The sequence below is a fragment of the Pinus tabuliformis genome, chromosome 6 (genome assembly GCF_031772625.1).
Source record: "Pinus tabuliformis cultivar Carrire ecotype Pingquan chromosome 6, CPIR1, whole genome shotgun sequence".
In the NCBI taxonomy this organism is placed as follows: Eukaryota; Viridiplantae; Streptophyta; class Pinopsida; order Pinales; family Pinaceae; genus Pinus; species Pinus tabuliformis.
Window position 1 is genome coordinate 819,254,437 of NC_142292.1, and position 22,629 is coordinate 819,277,065.

Genomic DNA, 22,629 nt, shown 5'->3' on the forward strand with positions numbered 1-22,629 from the left:
AAAGAAATCTAATGAACCATAATAAATATCATATTTATTGAAGGGATTTTATCATCATAAATTACAAAAATGTAATTTGAGTGACTAATAAAATTCTACTATTACAAACAGATAAAAAAAAATCATTCCACATTCATAAACACTTCAAGGTGGAATGTGCCATTCTTTAGTAATTACACCTTATTATCTTGACATCTTTACTTATGTAATGACTATACTTCCTTCACTCTTTATTTGATTATTGCAATTTATTGTAATTGTTTTGCATGTAGGTAAATTATTTAAATAGAAATGCCTCCAAAAAGGAAGGGTCAATCAACTAAATTTTTTTTTATGTATATTTTAAAACATCAAAGACTTATAATGTTAAAGATATTCCATATATACCTCATTTGAATGATGATGCTAATGAATATATGAATGAAGAGTATTTTTTGATATATAAATTCTTGGCAATAAAAAGGAAGGACACGATGGTGGATCTAGTAGTTCGAGGAGCCTGCCCATATAAATGAGTGAGCCAAGAGAACCCAAGAGGTAAAACAGAACTAATTGATGTTCTTTTACAACTGTATTACAAAAATTAAAGGTAACCCCCACCGGTAGTGAGCAAGCTTGGAGAAGCTAACCAGGAAGAGGAAAAAAATAAATAAAAACGAAACCCTCCAGGTCCAAAATTGAAGAAACCATCTTAAAAGGCAGGGCAAGGCAAAAGCACTGTTAACAAGCAAACCCGAATATCTCTCCACAGCTCAGTCTGTACAGGGGACAACATACCCGGAGAGACTGCTCGCTCCATATGCGACTGGAATGCTGCCCCACCTATACAATCGATAGCGCTTTCCGGTCTCACCGCTTCCAAAACCTGCGTGAACCATTTACCAAAGTTATGCGGCCAATTCCATAGCAAGAAAGGAAAACGAACTTCAAAGAAGAAGTGCCAGAAAATAGACAGGGTAAAGTTTATCCACCTGAAAGCGAGCAAAGTAGACCAAAATCCAAGGTTGAGGCAGCACCTGACTTCCTCAGTATTTGCAGACAGCGGTAGGCCTCCAAGCTTTGACCAGAGTAACCCACATCCAGAATAGGAACCCCAAACCGAGCTCCGATGTCAAGGGGCGACAAATGAACCCTCATTCCTTGCCTAGGAGACTGATAACCCGCCAGGAGCGCCTCCAGCCATTCGATGGAAGGGCATGGTTCCTCGGCGTCGATGAGTGAGAGGATCCCGAGGAAGACAGACACATCTGCATTGCCCATTAAACAACGTCGCAAAGAGGATTATTCCCATGGGACAGTCGGGGTAAAGATCGAAGAGGAGAGCTGTGTTGTCACACTCTGAATAAGTGAGGATGCAATAGATTTCCTAGTGTTCACAAATATGTATGTTTATTACTTCATCTCATAACTGAAATCTCACAAGAAAATTTTACACATATGTATCTAAGTTGGGGCAAGAGGAAATAAAGAAATTGAATTAGCCAAGAGTAAAAAAATTGCAACGATATAGTAGCAATAAAGGTTATTTTAGCGAACAATATAGTACCAATACCAACATCGTTCGACAACATGGTAATTGGGTCTTTTGGCTGAAGTCTAAAAGAAGGAACCAGTGAAGTACATTGGTCAATTGGAGGAGCACCAAGGACCACACTTTTTGTCAATGGCACCAAAAATACCATTGAAAGTACATCCAAGAGAAACCAACATACCATGGGGAAATAAAATATCCATATTTCATATAAATAGTATGTCTAGTAAAGACAAATAACATAGTGTGGAAGACAAATATCCACACAATCAAGTTAATATATTGTGATAATTTGATAGTCATCCATATAGTCATCCAATATATTTCATAGACTTGTGAGTAGAAATTTCATTAAAGGAGTCGAGAGGGGTCTCCCTTTGTAAACAAGCATCCGTAAGACAAATCATGACCCAATGTCTAGCATGATTGAGTGGGTCATTGCACAAATCAGGACACAATTTTCTTACATGAAAAAGTGGAGATAAGTTCTTATTAGTTAGAGGAAATTATAAGCATGCAAATATAAGACAAATAAATACACAAGCTTCTACTTGAATAAAGGATTTATATTATGTAACTCCCTCCTCCCACATTTACCCGAGATAATCGGTCCACCGGGGTAAACATGTGATGAAGGGTTACTTTGATATGATTAAACTCCCTAAGTGCAGTTAAGGAAGTGGAACTAACTAACCAACTCTTTATAGACCTCCCTCAAGTGCTACAAGACCCCCAAGAACCAATCCACTAGTCTCGGCGCCCAACCCTTGAGTTAACCTAGCCTTTAAACCCTATCCTACATCACTTGGTCTATGTGACACTGTACCCTACATCACTACATAAATGACACTTCAAGTGATACCTGTAGCCATTATTGCAAGGAATTTAACTTTTAAAGTGATAATCTCTCTCTCTCTTTGTGTGTTTTGAGATAAGTTGATCGTATCGCTTCGATAACACTCAAGGTGTTGGGTTCATCTCAAGTGATACCCATAACCATTATCATAAGGAAGTTAACTTTTAAATTGATAATATCTCTCTCTCCCTTTGTGTGTTTCCAAAGAAGTTGACCCCATCACTTGGATAACACTCAAGGTGTTGGGTTTGTTACAGAGGATATTAGAGCAAATTACAACATTATCCTAGTGTTGGAAATAATTAGGCTTAAAGGTTAAAAGTTGCTATGGTTTTTGTTATGGTGATGACTTGTAACTAAACACTAAATTGATTGCATTACAACAATGAAGAAAAGACATAAGCATGTGATAAGAGTACAAATGAAGTTATAATATTGACAAGGTTGACATCGAAAATGATTATTTTGATTATTTGAAGGTTAGTGTTTCATTTCATTAAAATGATACTGCAAGTACCAAAAACAACAACATGAAATAGGATTGGTGCATGGAATCCACCATCCAAGACACCTTGATTTCAACATTTGCATGAGATCTAGTCTATTCCAATTCACTTTCATGAGGATAAGTTCGATATATCAGTGGACTAATCAATATGCGAGCTAGTCTTGAGTCCAATAGATGCATGAAATCAGGATTGACACCTCCAATGGGGTGGGTTTAGAGATTCCCATATAGGCTATGATGCCTTATGGGAGTGGATTAGGTATAGCTTTGCTTTAAAGCTTGATTACATGAAGACAAGATTGAAGGGTTAATAAAACTGGAGAGTTGATAAGTGTGAAAAAGCTTTTGTTTTCTCTATTTGGATAGTTCCACATCATATAACTTGTTGAACTAGAATGGAATATCCCCATAATGGTATTTTGTTCCAGTAAGTGCTCTACTTAATGGATAAGTGTTACAAGAATCAAAATATGACATTTTCTCAGCATACTTGGTTGAAGTTGGGTTGTCAAGCTAAGGTAGAGGAGAGGTTGTGAACCCTGCAAAGAAGTCTGAAGTTGCAACTAAATCTGAAGGTAGTCACTGATTTTTCTCAGGAGAAGAATAAGAAGACTAACAAGTGTCTTGTTCCTTATACACCACACCAACATGCACACAACCATCTGGCCCTCTTCAGTATTTCCATGGTTATGGTTAGTGTTTTCATGGTTATAGGTAGCATTTAATGTTTATAAACTAATGCTAGCATTGGTTTCAAATCTTGGAAATATGAATCAAATAAATGAATGGAAAAAAGATATTGTATGAATAATATCAATGATATGGTTTGCCTACCTTGGGAAGAGGCCAAATAGGACCATCAATTATCTTATTGGTCCTCAAAGTTAAATTGATAAATTGATAGGTTGAGAACAACAATCATTTTATGAACATGGTAAAGTTTATAAGAACTTTGGATTAATATGCACAACTACAATCTATGTTGCACTACATTCTTTAGAATTGGTCAGTTTAGTAGAGAACTAGTCACTTTGGTGTTTTAAGGTCACTTCAATACAAGACCAACCTTAACCAATCTGAACCACCAAATTAGACCAGTACAACTCTAAAACCATTGGGACCAACCAATTCCACTAGTTCTAGGTTAGTTCCAATAAGAGTGTGCCCTTCTCATCTTCTTCTCAAGTCGTTTTGTTGGATCCTTCCAAGAATGGTGATTTGGAGAGTGCCATAAACTGTCGCACTGTTCTGAGCACCTAAGATCATAAGTAGTTAAGCCTTGACAAACAAGAATTTTCAAGGAACTAGTACAGACATCCCAAAACATATTTAGTGAGGACGTGCATGAAAGGAACTATTACAGACCTCCCAAGATAGTTAGTGAGGATGTGCATGACCAAAAAGTAATACTCTTCATCTTCTAAGTTATGTAATAAACAAGTGAAAGGGAGCAAAACATGAAGAGGAAACACATGGAATGACTTTCAGTTCTTGCAACCATGCATGTCATTGAAGACAAAATGATTCGACAATGATAAGAAATATTTTAAGCTACACTAAAACATCCTTGGGTGTATAGTATCAATGTTGAATATCACAAGACTCATATGAAGTGTAAAATTTGTGAGAAATACAAGGCTCAAGGTCCATGGGGTATTGGAGATGGATTTAATACGATTAAATATGATGTTGTGATAACTCATGCAAAATCCATTATTCATCAAACATCAACTTAGAGAAATTTGTATGACACTGAAAGGTTTGAAATTCCCATTAAAGAACACGTAGTGGCTATAAGTGAGGCTAATAAGGAAATGGTCAGAACTACCATTTAGTTAGCATATTTTATTGCAAAAAAAGATATTTCAATTTTTACTTATGAAGATCTTTTTCATATTCAAATGCATCTAGAGATGCCTAATATTCCTTCTCGAGTGGAGTATTCTTCCCACATAAATAGAAAAGAAGGTACTAAATTAATTCACTCTATATCAAATTATCTTGAAGAGGTGAAAACTAGAAAAGTGTTAGAAAATCCCTTTTTCTCTATAATGTTAGATGAAAGTATAGACAATGGTTTGGAACAACACCTTGTTGTGTATTCTACATATCTAGATTTAAAAGGTTTGGGCCCTCCAGTCACACAATTTATGAAAATGATTATTGTTCCTAGTGGAAAAGGAAAGACTATATATGATACCATCGTTAATTTAAAGGAAACAAGGTAGTTGGAAAATGAGAAACTAATAGCGGTTTCGACTGATGGTGCTTCATCTATGGTTGGATGTGAAAATGGATTTGTCACACTGCTAAAGAATGAATAGTGTTGGCTGAATTCTCCTTATTTCTTCCATCTCTTTGACATCTGAAGCTAACCTTCTCCCAAAGTCGGGTTGCTAACAGACATGAGTTTAGGAGATGTCTAGGTTAAAGCGCTCGATCCATCCTCTTAGGTATAACCCTGTTGCGTTGAAGAAATATGGTCCTCCATCCAATACCATGTTTCGGTCCTCCAGACAATTGAAAATGGCAGTGAAGAAGCCCTTAGGCCCTAACTGCAGTGTTATGTGCCCTTTTGTCTTCCATTTGGCTACGATTCATCCATGCAAAGCTTTCTCCGTTGGCCAAAGGCCAATGAACTTTCCTATCAAAGCATGATCCCTCATAAACTGGATCTGAATGTTGATGCGCTGACTTGGGAGATCGATTTTGGGTTTGTCAACTGCTACCGGCTTGCAGGTGTTTAACGTCACTCGTGGTTCTTCATTTGTGTTGTTATTTGTTGGCGTATTTTCATTCTATGTTGCTGTATCTTCTGGATGGTCCATCCTGACATTTTCAGTCTATCGCAGGCCGTTTTTCGTATCAGCGGGGGGAGGCATCATGTCCTCCCCCTGAGGGGGTTCCATTGCGCAATAGTTGTTCCTTATTGTGTTGTAGCTGCCTTATGGCTAAAGGTTAATGGCAGAACAACGCAGTCTGTGAAGGTCTGCCAGTTCCAGAGCAACATCAAACCCTAAGCGCTCCGCTCTCCATTTTTTTTTTTGACATAAACAGTTAGTTTTTATTTAAAATTCGGCAAATCAGCTACCGAGGACTTTAACACTGAAACCCTGTATTTCCTTGTTACAGTCGGCGAGGAAAGAAGATTTTGCTTTTGAATAGTCCACTGAATGAGTTACACTGTGAATGCAGATAGAGGCTTGAAAAAGAACTTGAATTGGTTTTAGAATGGTGCCTTGAAATTCTGCTGCTTTTGCTTTCCGTGACGTAGCTCTGCTTCCTAGCTTGCAGAGAGAAGATCCAACGCGCCGAAGTGCTGGATCATCCCAAGAATCACTGCGTTTTCTTTTTGAAATGTCTGTCAGAGTGTTATATAGTGTTCAAGAATGCCAAGAGCGGTAAATTGGCCTTGAAGAGGCCCTCGTGAACTCCCCAGCACCTACCCAGACGCAGCAGTGAGTTCCAACGATGAACAGAGATCGAAAATGCCACGGTTGCATTCTGAATTTTCCCTTGTGGATGAGTCCGTGTTTCCTAACAGCAGCCAGCTCAAAATGGTACAGTCCCGATGTCTGGAGAATCTAAATCAGTGAAATTCTCAAAGGAGCAGAGGCCCAGACAACTCCAAAATTAAGGAATGCTGCAGTCCGATTCAACATAATTTACTTAACAAAGATCTCCTATTCCTGAGAGAGCCTAGGTTGGCTGCCAAGTCCGCCTATGAGTTTAACTTCCTTAGAACATGATAGAAGGAGATTTTGTGGAACTTGGGCAACAGTATTCTGATTTTTTTGAGGATGGGGGCTAATTGCACCTGAGAAGGGATCTTTTTTTGGAGAGATAGAATGGGGATAACTTGGCCCAGTTTCTTAGGAGGTCCTGAATATTTCCTGGAAGCTCTATTTTGTCAGGTCCTAACATTAGGACACCCTTCCAAACTTCTTGAGCAAAGGGGCACAATAAGAACAGGTGGTTAGGCATTTCTTCATCCAATGCACAAAGAGGGCACTTGGAGGGACCTTCCATTCCACGCTTCCTCAGGTTATCTCTAGTGAGGATACTTTTATGTGCCAGAGTCCAGCAAAAGAAGTCAATTTTGGGGAGAGCAGGAGAAGACCAAATAAATTTCCATTGAGTTGGCTCTGAGGGGACGCTAGGGACAACCATCATATTTTTGTAACCTTCTGCTGGTGAGTAAGAGCCTGAAAGAGAACCCCACCCTCTTTTGTCCTTAGAAGAGGCCTTTAAGGGAGATTTGCCTTGGAGAAAATCCAACAATAAATTGGCTTCAACGTCCAGCCAATGAGGGACCTCCCCCAAATTCAAACCATCCCATAGACTTTCTGCATCATTTGTCCAATTGGAGATGTCCCAAAGGGTTTCCAGATTGCTGGCCTGAAACCAAGCTCTGATATTTTCCAGTTCTGCCATCTGATTCAAGGGCTGATCTCCAAGAATAGGTGTCCATCTCATGCTATCAGAAATAAGGCTCCCTATGAAATGTGGTATGGCCACATTCCTTCAGTGAGGCATCTCAGGGTTTTTGGTTCCTCCTGTTATGCCTTGATACCTAAGGAACAGATAAAAAAACTTAGTGCAATGAGTCACAAATGTATCTTCTTTGGATACTCATACCTCCAAAGAATACCATCTCTATGATAAAGTGAATAAGAAGTTTACAATATCTAGAGATGTGATCTTTCTTGAGTCTTCCAAGATTGACAATGTTGTTGAGTGGCAGCGTAATCGTTTGGATAGATTTGAACATGCAAAGTATTTTGAAGAGTTTTATAGTGAGATTCTACATCTCCTTCTCTTAGCTCTATACTTTCTATGAAGAGCCTTGAATAAATCAGGTTGAAGGAAATTCCTTCCCCTGCTTTGTCAGGAAAGAGCTAAGAGACTGCTGGCAGCAAGTAGCCAAATCTGACAAGTAGTGAGGGTACATGTAAGGTACAAAGCAAGGATTAATGCAAAGGAGTGTACTGACTATATACATATCATCAAACATATTTCATCCCACTTAGGATTCCTTGCATCATGCCTGGTTAGTCATAAGATCATGTTGGTCACAACCTTCGTAGCTTAAATAAACAAATGGTAATACTCTTCATCTTTAAGTTATGTAATAAACAAGTGAAAGGGAGCGAGACATTAAGAGGAAACACATGGAATGAATTTCAGTTCTTTCAACCATGCATGTCATTGAAGACAGAATGATTCGACAATGATAAGAAACATTTTAAGCTACACTAAGAGGTGTATTTCAAAAGATGTGCTTTTTTTTTCCATACCTAGCCTCCAAAGGGTTATTTATCAGATGGATTCTTCATGCGGTACTGATATTCTCTCATACCTTCGGTTTCTCGGTCTTCTTATTTTTCTCCTTAGCTCCTTGAGAGTCATCTATCATGTCATCATTCTTCATGGCCCCTGAGAGACATAATTGTGTAGTTTCAGTGGGCAATGACTGTTGCGGGAGTAGCATCATTAATATAGTTGGTTTACACTTGGCACCACTGCGCTAGGTGTTTACTTGCTATTTTTTTCTCTTTTTCTCCTATCATCACTGTTTAGTCCTTAAGGTCATCATTGTCTTGACATCATTGTGCCCCCTAGGCATTTGTCACAGAGAATTTGAGGCCTTCACCCTCAGTTTCTATTAGGACATATTACTCCTCGTCAAGTTAAAGTACATCTTCTGAGTCCTCATTTTGACTCTAGTTCTACTGATTCTTCCAGTTCTTCCTTTCATTCCACATCTTCTCAATGTTATACCATCACCATGTCAAGCACCAATGCGGGTGTGGGAAACCAAGGTGGTAACCCAAGTACTAACTAGGGTAACCCCATTAGCTTAACCTTCACTAATATGGGCACTACTACTCCATTGCCTCCTTTTATGGCTAGTTTGAGTCTCCCTAATTTAGCCAACTCATTAACGACCCCCTTCTTCATGACCCAAATTGGCCAGTTATGCCTACCAAGATTCCTTCCGACATCCCCAATTTTGAAGTTAATCCTAGAGAAGATCCCACAAATCATGTTCACTCATTCCATATGTGGTGTCCATCCAATTCTATCATATAGGACTCCATTTGTCTTTGCCTTTTCTACTGCACTCTTACTGGAGCTACTGTTAAGTGGTATGTTGATCAAACCAGATCCACTCATTCCACTTTTGTGACTCTTGCCAAAGATTTTACAACCTATTTCAAGTTACCTTTTTGTTATGACACTAGTAACAAAATTTTCACTTCTTTTCGTCAAACTTTTTCCATTGGCCTATTTGATCATGTTCAAGAATGACATAGAAGGAGGAGCATATGTAAAGCTCCTGAATTCTAAGACTGTGTCTATATGGATTGGTACCTTAAATCTCTTTTGGCCCCCATTGCTAAAGAAGTCAATTCTCACTTCCCTTAATCTGAGGAATATTCAAACCTTTTCTATAAAGAAATAAGTTTTTTTTCTTTAGAAAACATACAGTTTGAGGTTAAAAAACTTGTAAAGGGAAAATTTAAGAACATCAAAAGCTACCAAACAAAAATCTTAAAAATTGCTTTGCATGTCCTTTTTTATTTAACAATCAAGCAAGACTTCCCTAAACCCTGGACTCAAAGCTTTATTGTACCTACTTTTAAAAGTGGGGATTGTAGAAATTAATGTGCAAATTCTAACTGCTCATGAAATTTTCTAAATCACAAGACTAGAAGCTACTCTACTGATCTGCAAAAGTAAATTCACGATCGAGAACTCATATCATCAACATGCATCAAGATTCAACACACATACACAGAGATTTATCTAAGGAAAAGCAACTTGCCCTGAGAGACAAACAGTTCCCCATATCCTTTCCATACTTCCAACCCAAGGAGAGTACACATGATAGTTGTGAGTTGTGTCTGTGTACCTGTTGAAGGCTCGAAATTCTCTGCCTCAACATTATAAGGGAGACCACCTAGCTGGGAACTTAAAGCAGCTCATTTTCTGTTGAAATGGTGGTTCTAACTGGTTAAAATAGGTCCAGTTACCTTCTTTCTATCACTAATGGCTTAAAGTATGCCTTTTACTTACCAATAGAGAAGAGACATCAGATCAACGCTCTTACTGATCACACAAGAAAGTGATCCTTAAGTTGATTTGGGGCTCAGCCAAGCCACAACTAAATTTTTCCCCTTTGATAAGAGGACTTCTAGGAATGTAGAATTAAATCTAAATGCAAGCAAAATGAAAGAAATCCTAAGCCTATCTATAGCAAGTCCCAATAGTGATCTGTAACAGCTCTTCGAATGGCTTCCTGAGTCCTTTTTCTATCACCTTCTGCATCTAGGGTGGAGCTAACATTATTCCTTATCTTTCTGGCTGTTGTTTGCTTGTGAAAAAAAACTGAGTTCTTGTCACCCCCTTGTAACCATAATTGTCTCGACTTGAGCCTCCATTTTGTTTCCTCTTTTCTGGTAACTCGGTATAGCTGTAAGTAGAGTTCATTTTCCTGTTGTTTTTTCTCTTGGGAACGACCATTATCCTCTATTGGTCTTTGGATACTCTCCAGATTGTTCTTAATTTCTTTTTTTACCTTCTCTGGTTGTTGATACTTTGTTTTAGCCCATTCTTTGATGGCTTGTTTTGTTTTCTGTATTTTTGTTTCCCAAATGAAACCGGGAGAGCCTTCCACGTGTTGGATCTAAGAGCTGTAAACAATTCCTGCAACTGCTGGTATATCATTCCAGAGAGAACTGTATCTGAATGGAATGGGCCCAAGTGGCCTATGATTTTCCAGCATTAGAGTTATTGGGAAGTGGTCGGAGGCAGAGCACATTAGAATGTTAGCATATCTGATGGAGAAAGCAAAGAGAAGTGTAATATTGATGAGAATTCTGTCCAACCACTCCATGATGTTACTAGCACCCATCCTGTGGTTGTTCTAGGTGTTGCATCGGTTTTTTGGAGGGACATCCATAAGATCATGCTCCTGCATGATATTTTCCAACTGTATTCTATATGGATTAGGCATAAAACTGCCTCCCCTTTTCTCATTGGCGTGGAGGATTAAATTAAAGTCACCTAGAATAATGTTAGTGTTCTCTTCCGTGTCCAGACTATCTTTTAGATCATGCCAACAACTATCCTTATCTCTGCAGTGATTCGGCACATAGATGTTGTAGATGATAATGGCTTGCTGATCTGCTTTATTTTCCAGAGTTGTTTTGATCCAGTGTTGATTTATTGTTTCCGAAATACAGTTCCATATACCTTGATTCCAAATTGTTGCTATTCCTCCTGAGGCTCCTCTTGCCTCACTAATGCTTCCTCTATACTGTCTCTGCTGCTCAATGACTTTATTCATTTCCTTGTGGTTTTGTTTTGTTTCTTGTAACATAATAATTCCTGGTGTCTCAGAAATGATAAGATCCCTTAGGGCTGCTACCTTAGAGGGGTGCCCAAGTCCCCTGATGTTCCAAGATAATATTTTCATCATTGGATATGCGGTATGTGGGGAGGTGCTCGCCCCCCTTGGTCCTTGCTGATTGCTTTTTTGTCATGCTGCCCCAGGATATAAGTTTCTATGGGTGTCTGCGTTCCCATTGCTATGTCCTTTTGTGTGTTCTCATCCCTGTGCTGCTTAGCAGATTTCTTGCCTGGGCCAGGTTTCTTGGAGGTTTCACTAGAACCCCCGTGATCTTTAGATGACCTTCTAGTGATTATGTTGAGGGAGGATCAAGAAGAGGCTGAGAGGAAATAGTAAGAGGCAATGAAGATTCGATAGTGTCTTGGCGTTGGCTTTCAGGGAGAGGGGGCTCCTGGGGATCAGGAGGAGAGTGGGGGGATGAGGGGTCTTCTTCCTCCAAAGATTCGAAGGGGTTTGATGTAGAGGGTAATGGCTGAGTCAAGATGGGAGGGGAGGAGAAGGATGCAGTTTGGATTTCTGGGGGAGGCTTTGGTTTTGGGCCAAACTGCTTGGCGTTTACTTTCTTTTTTTTGACTTGTTCCCATGTGTCTTCACTGGCTTCAACATTTTCATTCATTTCATTTTCTTTTAGTTTACTACACCTATTAGCAAAATGACCATATTCATGGCATACCTTACATTTGAACGGGATTTGTTCGTAGTCCAACTGCTGAATATGGGTCCATTGGTCCACTTTGATCTTGATTGCTTCCGGAAGGCCCTTTCCTAAGTTGGATGGATTGTTTATCTCAGATACATTGAGATTGGTTAAATTCAGCTTATCGGGTTCATGAGGGTAGGAGAGGGAGGCGAAATAGAGATGGGAAGCTTAACAGTCATCCAAAAGGAAAATATATGCCTGCATGTAAAGGTAAAGGGAATGCTAGGGGGGTAATTTGATTCAAACAAAGGGTGAATTATGCTTCCCTGAATGGACATCATGAGACTGTGTTTAAGATTCACCATTCCGAAGCTGCGAGAAGACTATAGTGTAAGCACAAGAGAGAGGCAAAACATATTGTGGGTTGTGAAGAGGGCCAAGAAGGCCCTTTCTTTTTCTTCCTCTTTTATATTGGAGACACAACATTTAAGAGTGTTTATAAGATAGCAATAAAGATGAGATGGATTGTCAAGCATATGCTGGCAGGGGTGTTTTTGGACTGTCACAGTGGAAGAAATGATCTAATGGATAAAATGAATGTCTACTGAAAAAGAAAATTTCAATGTTGAGGTGCAACTTGGGAGGGGTAGCTGATGGTTCCCTAAGCTAGGTCAAGTGCTTGCAATGGATTAAAGATCAACTTCTGCTGCAAAGTCTCATGAGGAATATGATTATGCAATAACTGCACCTAAAAAATTGGAAGTCAAAGTCTAGGACTCATTATAAAGAAGCAGTTCAATCAATAACCACTAAGTTTTGAATGGGATCTAAAATTTGACTTTCTCAAAATTGAATGAAGTTGGAACCACTCTGAAACAACTCGAAACAATTAAGAAAGGGATTTTGAGAACACCTGCCACGTTATGTTTCTAGGATAACATTTCACATGCCACTACCACCATTGCCATCTTTCTTGGTCCAAGTAAAGGGCTCCCACACGTAGCTTAGTTTGATAATTGCGCATATCATTTAGGGTGAAATATTGTTCTATTTGTGCTACCCATACTGCCCGATTAGAGCCATCAAATTTATACATGTCCAAATTGGGTGGCCGAGGGTGGGAATGTTGGTGATTTCCATGGAAGTGAATATGATGGCTATATTCTCCTTCGAGGTGTTCATCAATACTATGCACCTCCTGATGATACCCTGTCATGCTCTTGGTGACTAGTTGAAGCGATTTTGAAATTTCTTCCAGTGGTTCCTTGAACGAATCCAACCTTGATTCAAGGCACTTGATCTTCTAATTGGCCATGACTTGAGCTCTGGTTTCTACCATACACAAATCTTGGTCACTTGAAGTCACTCCGAAAAAATTTGGGACTGCCCAAAAAATGAGGCTGACTAGTGAATGGAACCACTGTGATCAGCTCCTTGTCCTGAATCTTATGGGCTAAGTCTCTTGTAAGCATCCTGGGGAGGACCTAGATCTGAATTGTATTGCTATGGTAGAACCTCAACTGGTGGATCTGATCTGGCATATAAGATAATGGGCGATCTTCAGAGAGTTGAGGAAACTATGGTCACAAAGGATTATCAGGTGCTATAGATCGCAATATACATAAGGTTCCAACAATAATACTCAGCCCAATATTTCAGGAAATTAACTAAGGAGGATCAACTGTACCCTTAGACATACTACCTAAATACGTTATCATACGCACAAGTAATCTCCTCAAGTATTGTTCTCAATGTACTGTAGCAGCAAGACCACTGATGGCTTATCTAAGGCCAGGTCTCAATTGAGCCTAGGGGGATTTCGATATACCCAGAGGGTACATGGAAGTGTAGTCCATGCATGGTTCTATCTAATGTAGTACTACTCGAAGGGATACCCACAGGGGTTACAAGGGAGTCCAACAAGCGTGGCCACCTCTTGTATTTCCTGCATGCATGCCTCCCCAAATCCACATGTTTATGTGCTCAACTTGGTTTAAAGATGCCAGAACACGTCTCTGGCCTAATTTTATTTTTTTGCAAAAATGGAGGTACCACGAACCTAGAAAGTGCTCTGATACCGCTTGTTATGCTCTTGACCTGCGAGAAATTCCAGAATACCAAATATGCAAAGAAATACAACCTAGAACACATAATAAAATGAGAAATATAGCAAGTATTTTATTATTCAGAGATAAAAGCAATGTTCACTTGCCTCTTCGAGGGGCCAACCTCCAACAGAGCATAACTCGATTACAAAATAAGACTCGATGATCTTTCCCTTATAACTACGACTATTTATAGCTAAATGACATTCAACAACCTAACGACTAGTGGTCCTTTGCATAACATGGGTTAACCACTTTATTTATTAATTATGGCCTGTTTGCAACTAACTGTGGTCCCTTTCTTAAATGAGGGTTAACCACTTACAATTATTAATACGGGCTTTATTGACTCTTTAACTAACTATGACTATGACTCGACCCTATTGGGTTTATTACATAAATAAAGGGGTTAGGGTTGGACCCTAACACGTAGGGTCAGATCATTAACTAATATCTATAGAGTTATACATAAAATCCACCCCTAAGAATCATCCTTTCATATTTGAAAGTATTTTTCTCGAAAACCCTGTGACATCCCCAACCATGGTTCTCTCGTAAAAGACATTGTATACATGTTTACAAAAATTAAATATTAAAAAGGGATCTGAGTAAAGGACATAGATTAAAGAGCTGAGAGGGGGTTGCTTTCTTGGGATGTCAATGGGTTTCTTGTGCAGAAATCTAAATTATTTTTGGTACACTCATTAAACAGATAGCTGGTGAGCCTTAATGGACTAGTCAAGAAATTAATTTGGGTTGGAAGGAAGTAGGCAGACCATGTTTCCTTGAGAAACATTTACAAGGAAAGAAGAACTAAATTAATGAAGTTGTTTCTGCTAGTAGCAATGAAAAAAATCAATCCCAACACAGAAGAGAAGATAACAGATAAATGAGAGGGGTTCAATCTCATTTTTTAGATACACCCTCTCTCATTCAATCAGGAAGAGACAAAATTATCCACTCACTTGTTCAACATATAAGATTCAAAATTGAACAAGAAGAGGGAGGAATGGCAATAAACTATGTTTTTGGTTTGAAATATTGGTGAACAGGTGGTTGTCCTTGGTGAGGAACAATGCCTCTCGAGTCCCTGTAAAGCCATAGGATGGAGATGACTTTCTCTGGATTCCCTCAGTGGTGTAGATGGAGGATTGTGTCCTTTGATTCCTAGATGGAGAGACTCTCAAAACTTCCTGCTATTGATTTACATTGGGCTCTGGATTCCCTTAAGTGAGTGGAACCACTATGTTTTGTTTAAGGGTGGATATTTACTCTCAAGATTCCCTTGGTATGTTTTGAGTGAAGGTATTGGGCATTTCAAATCCCTGTGTTTCCATTTGATTGCTGAGTGGCTGGTGGGTGTAGGAGGGAGGTCCTCTAGAGTCCCTGTTTCAACTGAAAGTTGGCATTTTATCCTTGAACCAATCCCCTCATTCTCTAAAATCTGGCTCAAGGATGATAGTTGCAAGTGACCTTAGCTATAATTGGCTAAGGTTGGGTGGAGAGTCCTCATCCAAAACTCAATTTCCCAAAGCATCATGAGATAAGTGCTCTTATGCATTGCAACGCCATTAATCATGTGTTACACTCTTGGATTGAAATCACATGTATATGAGAAATGAATATGTATTGTGTTCTAGACTGAATGGTACTCATGATTGTGTTGAACATGGTATACTTCTTCTCTAATTTAAATTATTATACCTTTGAAATATGTGATAGTACCATTTCTAAACATGACTAATTAACCTGCTAAGAAAAAGGTTAAAGAACTGGAAATAGTACCTATACAACTGAACCAGATTATCACATAATAAACAATAAAATGGTGCACAGAGTAAAGGCATATAAATTTCCCATAAGAACCAAATTCTACCATCATAATATTTAGTATACGAATCCTTTTATTACAGAATAACAGTTACATCGAAGACAAATTGTTGACATGGTCTTTGCATACATATAAATGGATGTACGTGCGTTTATGAGGCATGAGTTGATGCCAAGGATGTCATCCTCTTTAAAACATATTAACTGTCGACGTTAGATTAGAGGGTGAACATCGCCAAGCTTCATAGTGCTTCTAGTTATGGAATTACAACCCTGAGGGTATGCCTTGGCCCATAGATCATTGAGGAGTGTTGATCTCCTCAAGCCCCTTTTGGTATTTTACAACTTCAGTGGGCTTTGGAAGATAAGTTTGATCGTAAGCTCAGGAGGGGTAGAACTAGTAAGGGATAACGACCCATAGAGGCCATGAAAAAATGTTGGTGTGGATGTCCTAGATTGCAGAACCTATGAAACAAATGAAAAAATGAACCCATGCTTAAAGGGCCAGGTTGGCGCAGAGAATTGCAACAAAGTGGACCAACATATAAATTAATTAGACATGTTGATTCCCTTGGTAGGAGGAAAGACCTAGACATGGAGGATTCTAATTAGCACACTCATATCACACCATATTATGATTGGGAAAGGGAAGGGTGACTTTACCAAAACAGGCACCCTAGACCATCCCTCATGGACCAATCAATGGCAGGGTGGGCGAAGATAAGGCCCACAACCCACATGTTGCGACACCCCTCCCTTGTGACATCACCGGGAAGGGAAGTGGGGGTGGAACAATTCTCTTGATCCATTGGATCTGATAGAGGAGACGAGGGCTGCTCAATGTGGGGGGTAGAGCCATGAGCTTGAACCCTGATTGCATTGATCCCTGCTAGAATTATTGGTCATTCAAGTTGCATCGACACAACACATGGAACAAGGCATCGATGAACAATAACCGTCAAATTAGCGGGGAGATAGTTGGTAGTGAATAGTGACGTGATGTGAAAAGTGATGTGAAAATCATAAATATTATTTATATGTTGATAAATAAATGTTTAGATAAATACACACACAAACACACACCCATTTTCCTATGCAAAAATAAAATAATGAATACTATCAAACCAATATCCCACTCCTCTAGTTGAACCAGAGGGGTTGGATTTTCAGTAAAAACCCGTTCCACTGGAGAAAAAGGGTAGGATGGGGTTGCATAAGTGGTATTGGAACATCCAGGTTCAACACTTGGACTGGATCATCATGAGCAAGTGATGATTTTTAGAAATTACCTAAGCGAGATGTTAGGTTTAAAAGATAGTCTAAATAAATTAATAACATACCTAAATGGGAATTATTCACTATGTGACATGTTGGAACAACAAAAAATTTAGCAATCAACATGACTAAACATATTTCTAGTTGTAATAAATTATGAATTTGGCTGGCCTGCAAACTTTAGATGGTAAATTGGTATAGTTATGTGCTAATATGGTTATTTTGTTGTAAGTATATTGTTATGGAAACTCTATAAGGGTAGGAACCTATATATAATTGGTTATTTATTTTAATGATTATGCACTAACAACTTAAATTACTTGAATTGTAATTGATGCATGTGAGATATTGAACATCACGAGTATGTTAATTTGGTTTCCTTGTTACAGCAGGGATTACCATGGCAACTCCATGAGCATCAAATTCATGGCCATAACTATGTATTTATTTATCTATTTTCATTGTCTAATAGCGTGTGTGATTGAAAACACATCATAAGTAGCATAAGACAAAGCCAAAGTAGAAATGAGGACTGGAATGGTCCAGTATAGTTCTTAGTAGTCTCATTATGGAAGTGAAGAGGTCAGGGTCAATGAAGAGGAAATATCAGTTAACCAAGGGGCAGGGATTCACTCTTTAGATTGGATGGATACCCTAAGAAGCCTAAGGGCTAAAGTTAGAAGCTTCAAGGAAGATAATAAGAGGCTAGTGAGAGCTGAAGAGAAGTAAGCTAAGATAAATGCAGTCATTATGAAAAGTCTTTTAGATTTGCAGAGGTAGAGGCAATCCGAGATGAGGGTCAGTTATAGAGATAGAAGGAGCCCTCAGAGATGAGAGGAGTATACCAATGAGGCAGATGGTGGAAGTTCTAGGAAGAGGATTAAGCCTAAAAGCTAGGACAACTTGAAGGGAGATGCACCAATGAGCACCCCAAGAGGAGGAGCCAACATTGATGTGCATCATGCTAAAAAACCATCTAGTTCTACTACTAGGAGGAACTATCATTGTTCTAATCATCACCATCATCATCATCATCCAGGAAGAAAGGAAAATGATTACACACCTAAGGAGTTTAAGAAAGCCAAGCCACTCACATTTGATGGGGATATGACGAAGGTAGAGGATGAAAAATCTTGGTTGTTGGGCATGAAGAAGTTTTTTAGAATACATAACTATTCTAAAAATATGAAAGCCAGAGTTGCCACCTACAACTTGAAGGGAAAAACAAATATATGGTGGGAAGATCTGAAGAATGTTAGAGTGATTGTTGAGAGGGACTTGACTTGGACAAAATTTGAAAAGTTATTCGCAAAGCAATATCTTTCTGAACACTATTATGATGGAAATGAAAAGGAGTTCTATGAACTCAAGATGGGGCCATTATTAGATGAGGAATACATCACGAAGTTCCTATTGCTATTGAGGTATGTACCATATCTCAATCATGAGAAAGCAAAGATTCAAAGGTTCATTAGTGGCTTTCATGTGGCATTCAAAGATAAAATTAAGTTTCTGGAACCACTAAATTTGAAGGATGCCATAAAAACGTTGAAGCACTATTATGATCAAGAAAAATGTAGGCCAGAGATCGAGGGAAAATGGTAGTAAAAGGACAATGCTAGAAATAAGAGAAATTAGCTCAAGAAAAACTCCAAAGATAGAGAAGGTAAGCAACCAACCCCTGTAAACCAATTTCAACAAAAAATATAACGTTGTTGTTAAGGAAAATGTGCAACAACTAGCACTAGAGTAGACCAACTTTGAGGGATGAGAGCCACTAAAATGTTGGATTTCTGGTGAACATCATAGAAGAAGGGATTATCCACATCAACAAAATGTTGGCCCAAAGATCTATAGTGCTCAAGAAGCTTGGACAATAGGTGATATAGCTCAGAACATGCCGAGAGTTTATGTACTAGTGGACAACTACCAAGCAGACCAGTAGACATCCATTATTAAGAGGGAAGGTAAGTTGCATGACCAAGTTATTTCCATTTTAGTTGATCTAGGTTCTAGTTATATTTATGTCAACCTAAATATTGTTGGTATATGAAATCTACTTAGGGAATTGAATGAAGATCCATGGTTGGTTCATTTAGTAACTAGAACAAAAAGGAAAATTTGTCATTGGGTAAGGTCGTGTGTATTTGAGCCTAGTGGCATGCCTATGAAATCTCACTTGAATGTATTTCCATTGGTTGCATATGGCGTACTATTGGGCACAGACTGATTACCCCCATGCCCAAAGATGACACATTCTATGTAAAGATAAAAGCATAAACATAGGTTTGATCTAAAATGGTCATTGTATTAAATATAAAGTTTTGTCTTAAAATATTTTTGTCTCAAAATGCTTTTGTCTTAAATATAAAGTTTTGTCTTAAACTAATTTTGTCTTAAAATAATTTTGTCTTAAAATAATTTTGTCTTTAAATTTTTGTCTCAAACTACTTTTGTCTTAAATATAAAGTTTTGTCTCAAAATATTTTCGTTTTAAATTATTTTTGTCTTAAATATAAAGTTTTGTCTTAAAATATTTTTGTATCGAACTACTTTTGTCTTAAAATATTTTTGTCTTAAACTATTTTTGTCTTAAACATAACGTTTTGTCTTACAATATTTTTGTCTCAACCTATTTTTGTCTTAAACCTTATATTTGAGACAAATCAATTAATATTAATTTTTAATGTAAAATAAAAAATGAGTTTTTGAGACAAAATATTTATTTTGTCTCAAAAATACCTTTGGTATAGTAGTGTGTTAAGATTCGCCAAGTGGAAAAGCGTTAATTATTTGTAATTGGTGAGGTGAGGTGAGGGTAGGGTTAATTCTGTTTCATCTCCAGTAGTCAAACTGCCATACATACCTTGTATTTTTCCGTTAACTGCGGTGCTAACGATGAGGTATTTTTGCATGGGTAATGAGTGAAAGGGAGTTCGTTCGTTTTATGGACCTTGTTTCGTTGTTGTTTCCAAGGGAAATCTGGGAAGGATTGATATAAACAAGAAATAGAAAAAATGAGGGCGCTAAGGATTGTGTGTTCCGCTTTGCTCATAACACAAGGAATAATATGGGAAAACCTTGTCAGTTATTAAATGATCACTACCATTGGCAGGACTAGAATGAATAGAGGTATGGCATCATCTCATGGCACTCGATAATCATGACAAAAAACATAGACTCATCCTTTACGTAAGGAGCTGATCAATCCAAGACTCATGCAGAATGTTGTAGAATCCCCTTTAATGCATAATATTAGCCACACAGTGCATTGTCAATACCCCAATCAGTGAAGAAAACACGTGAATTAACAAACCAGCCATGACAAATCTCAATACCTAACAGCAATATTTAGTCCAGAAAACATAGAATCATCCTTTACATAAGGAGCTGATCAATCCAAGACTCATGCAGAATGTTGTGGAATCCCCTTTAATGCATAATATTAGCCGCACAGTGCATTGTCAATACCCCAATCAGTGAAGAAAACACGTGAATTAACAAACCAGCCATGACAAATGTCAATACCTAACAGCAATATTTAGTCGAGAAAACATGTTAAGCCATGACAAATCTCTATCCCTAACAGCGTTAACATGTCGTGAAAAATCTCAAGTATGAATGGCTCTCATGACCATTGTTTGTAGTAAATATAATTCCATAATGTTTACATTGTGTGTGCTACTAGAGCCTCTTACAGGAGAATACTAAATGAAAGTACTTACGCCATGAGCTCCACCTTGAAGTAATTAATTAAGGGCCCCCTCATTGCCACTTCAGGGAGGCCAAAAAAGTAACATGCACAAACAATACAATATAGATATAATTTCTCTCTCTGTGCAGCCGAGACCACCTTTTCTATCGGCTGTATAATTTCCTTGAAACAACATTGTAAAAAAGGAGAAGAAAAGCACATGTACCAACAATTCTAAATGAATAGAGAGCCGTTGTGAGGCCGAGAGCACCGGTTTCTCCCTCCTGTCTAAATAATCCCCGGACAAATGGGAATAGATTGAACAGGATCCAAGTCACACACAAGAGTTCGCCGGTCACTAATATGTTTCCGTGAAGCATGGAATTTATACCCAGACCTTTAATCAATCCCCATATGTTGAACAACGCATAGACAGCTGGGATGATGAATATAAAAGAATCATAATCAAAACTAAAATCTTCCCCTGCTGTACTTTCACTTGCAGAAGCATTGTCGCGGTCATCATGAAGTGACTTTGGAGAGATCAGGAATGTTTCTTCCTTGAGTCCTAACAGGTTGAGCAAAACCTCAAAAGTTGCAACCACGTCAGAAGTGAGTATGACGATCATCCACATGCGCATGTTGTTCCACCACTGTCTCCGATAAATGCCTAACCATTTGCTCTGAACCAAGCTCAATATGTAATTGCAGCCAAAGATAAGGATGAAGGGAATGAATTCCACTGTTAATACCTGCAATGGGCTATTCCCCAATTTTAGTATCTGATAATCAAAACTGGGTTTCATAGCTGGTATAGAAATAATTCATGCGCATAACAATTGCCCCTGTAATTTCATGATAATGGAAATTTAAACGCAGCTAAATCAGAAAAACTTAACAAGGAATATATTGAGTAAGGTAAACATTACCTTAGGAATGAAATGTTTGCCAAGGATCAAACTGGCTGCGGGAAGAAGTCCATAAACCATAAGTGGTATGGAGTAAAGAGCATGGGAACAAATATGGATATAAACAAGTCTCTGCAGGAAATTCAAGTTTGCATATCCCCCAAATAGTGGGCAGTTTTTACTGAGGAAAACTTCTAACATTCCTTTAGACCACCTTTTCTTTTGCTCCAAGACATCTACCAATTTTGATGGAGCAGTGCCTATGAAAGCTGGGTTGTGAGGACAGCAATACACTGATCTCCACCCTTTGCGGTGCATCTTGTATCCTGTCAATATATCCTCAGTGCATGATCCATACATCCATCCCACCTGCAAAAGAAATACAAATATGTAGAAGTTGTTGTCAGTTGATTATTTTTATGATTATTTTGGCGTTTAACTGCTGTAAGTTTCTTCAGAATTAGAAGAAAACACAAAATTGACCCATGGGCGGGGCCATCTTAAGAGCGATGTGATGTTCTTTGGTCAGAAACCGTGAGTCCTACCTCTTCACCCCATTTAGTATTGACCTCATAGTTGGGACTGATCAACTGCAGAATGTCCTGGGTTGAATAGTTTAAAGATTCTGTACTACTTGCACCACCGCCAATGGCATGCACAACTGATGCAAGAAAAGTTGGGCTCTGATCACCAAACATTTCAGTCAAGGTTTCGTATGATATTTCAGACTTCTGAACTTGATGAAACCCTGAAAATTAAATTTCATTTCATGTCAAAAATAACAACCATCAAACAAAGAAAGTCGATCTAGACTCGATGATCAAGAGAAAGAGAAAGAAAGTGACTTTTAACAACAGTAGTGAAAA

At 38.4% G+C, this 22,629-nt stretch overlaps 1 protein-coding gene across 1 annotated transcript; it reads right to left on the reverse strand.

Moving 5' to 3' along the window:
* Nucleotides 1–752: 752 nt before the first annotated feature.
* Nucleotides 753–22,508, reverse strand: LOC149261336 (putative cellulose synthase A catalytic subunit 10 [UDP-forming]). The gene is made up of 5 exons (XM_089368535.1): nucleotides 22,309–22,508; nucleotides 21,785–22,132; nucleotides 21,082–21,607; nucleotides 972–1,247; nucleotides 753–865 (listed from the first exon to the last, which is right to left on the reverse strand). The coding sequence occupies exons 1-5, from the start codon at nucleotides 22,459–22,461 to the stop codon at nucleotides 753–755; spliced, it is 1,416 nt and encodes a 471-aa protein (XP_089224661.1). The 5' UTR covers nucleotides 22,462–22,508.
* Between the last annotated feature and the right edge of the window lie 121 nt (nucleotides 22,509–22,629).

Coding starts and splice junctions, on each gene's coding strand:
- LOC149261336 (XM_089368535.1), bottom strand. CDS start 22,461: ATGTTTGGTGATCAGAGCCCAACTTTTCTTGCATCAGTTGTGCATGCC. Junction 22,133..22,308: donor ATACTAAATGGGGTGAAGAG/GTAGGACTCACG, acceptor TTTCTTTTGCAG/GTGGGATGGATGTATGGATC. Junction 1,248..21,081: donor CTATTCATTTAGAATTGTTG/GTACATGTGCTT, acceptor TGGGCAATGCAG/ATGTGTCTGTCTTCCTCGGG.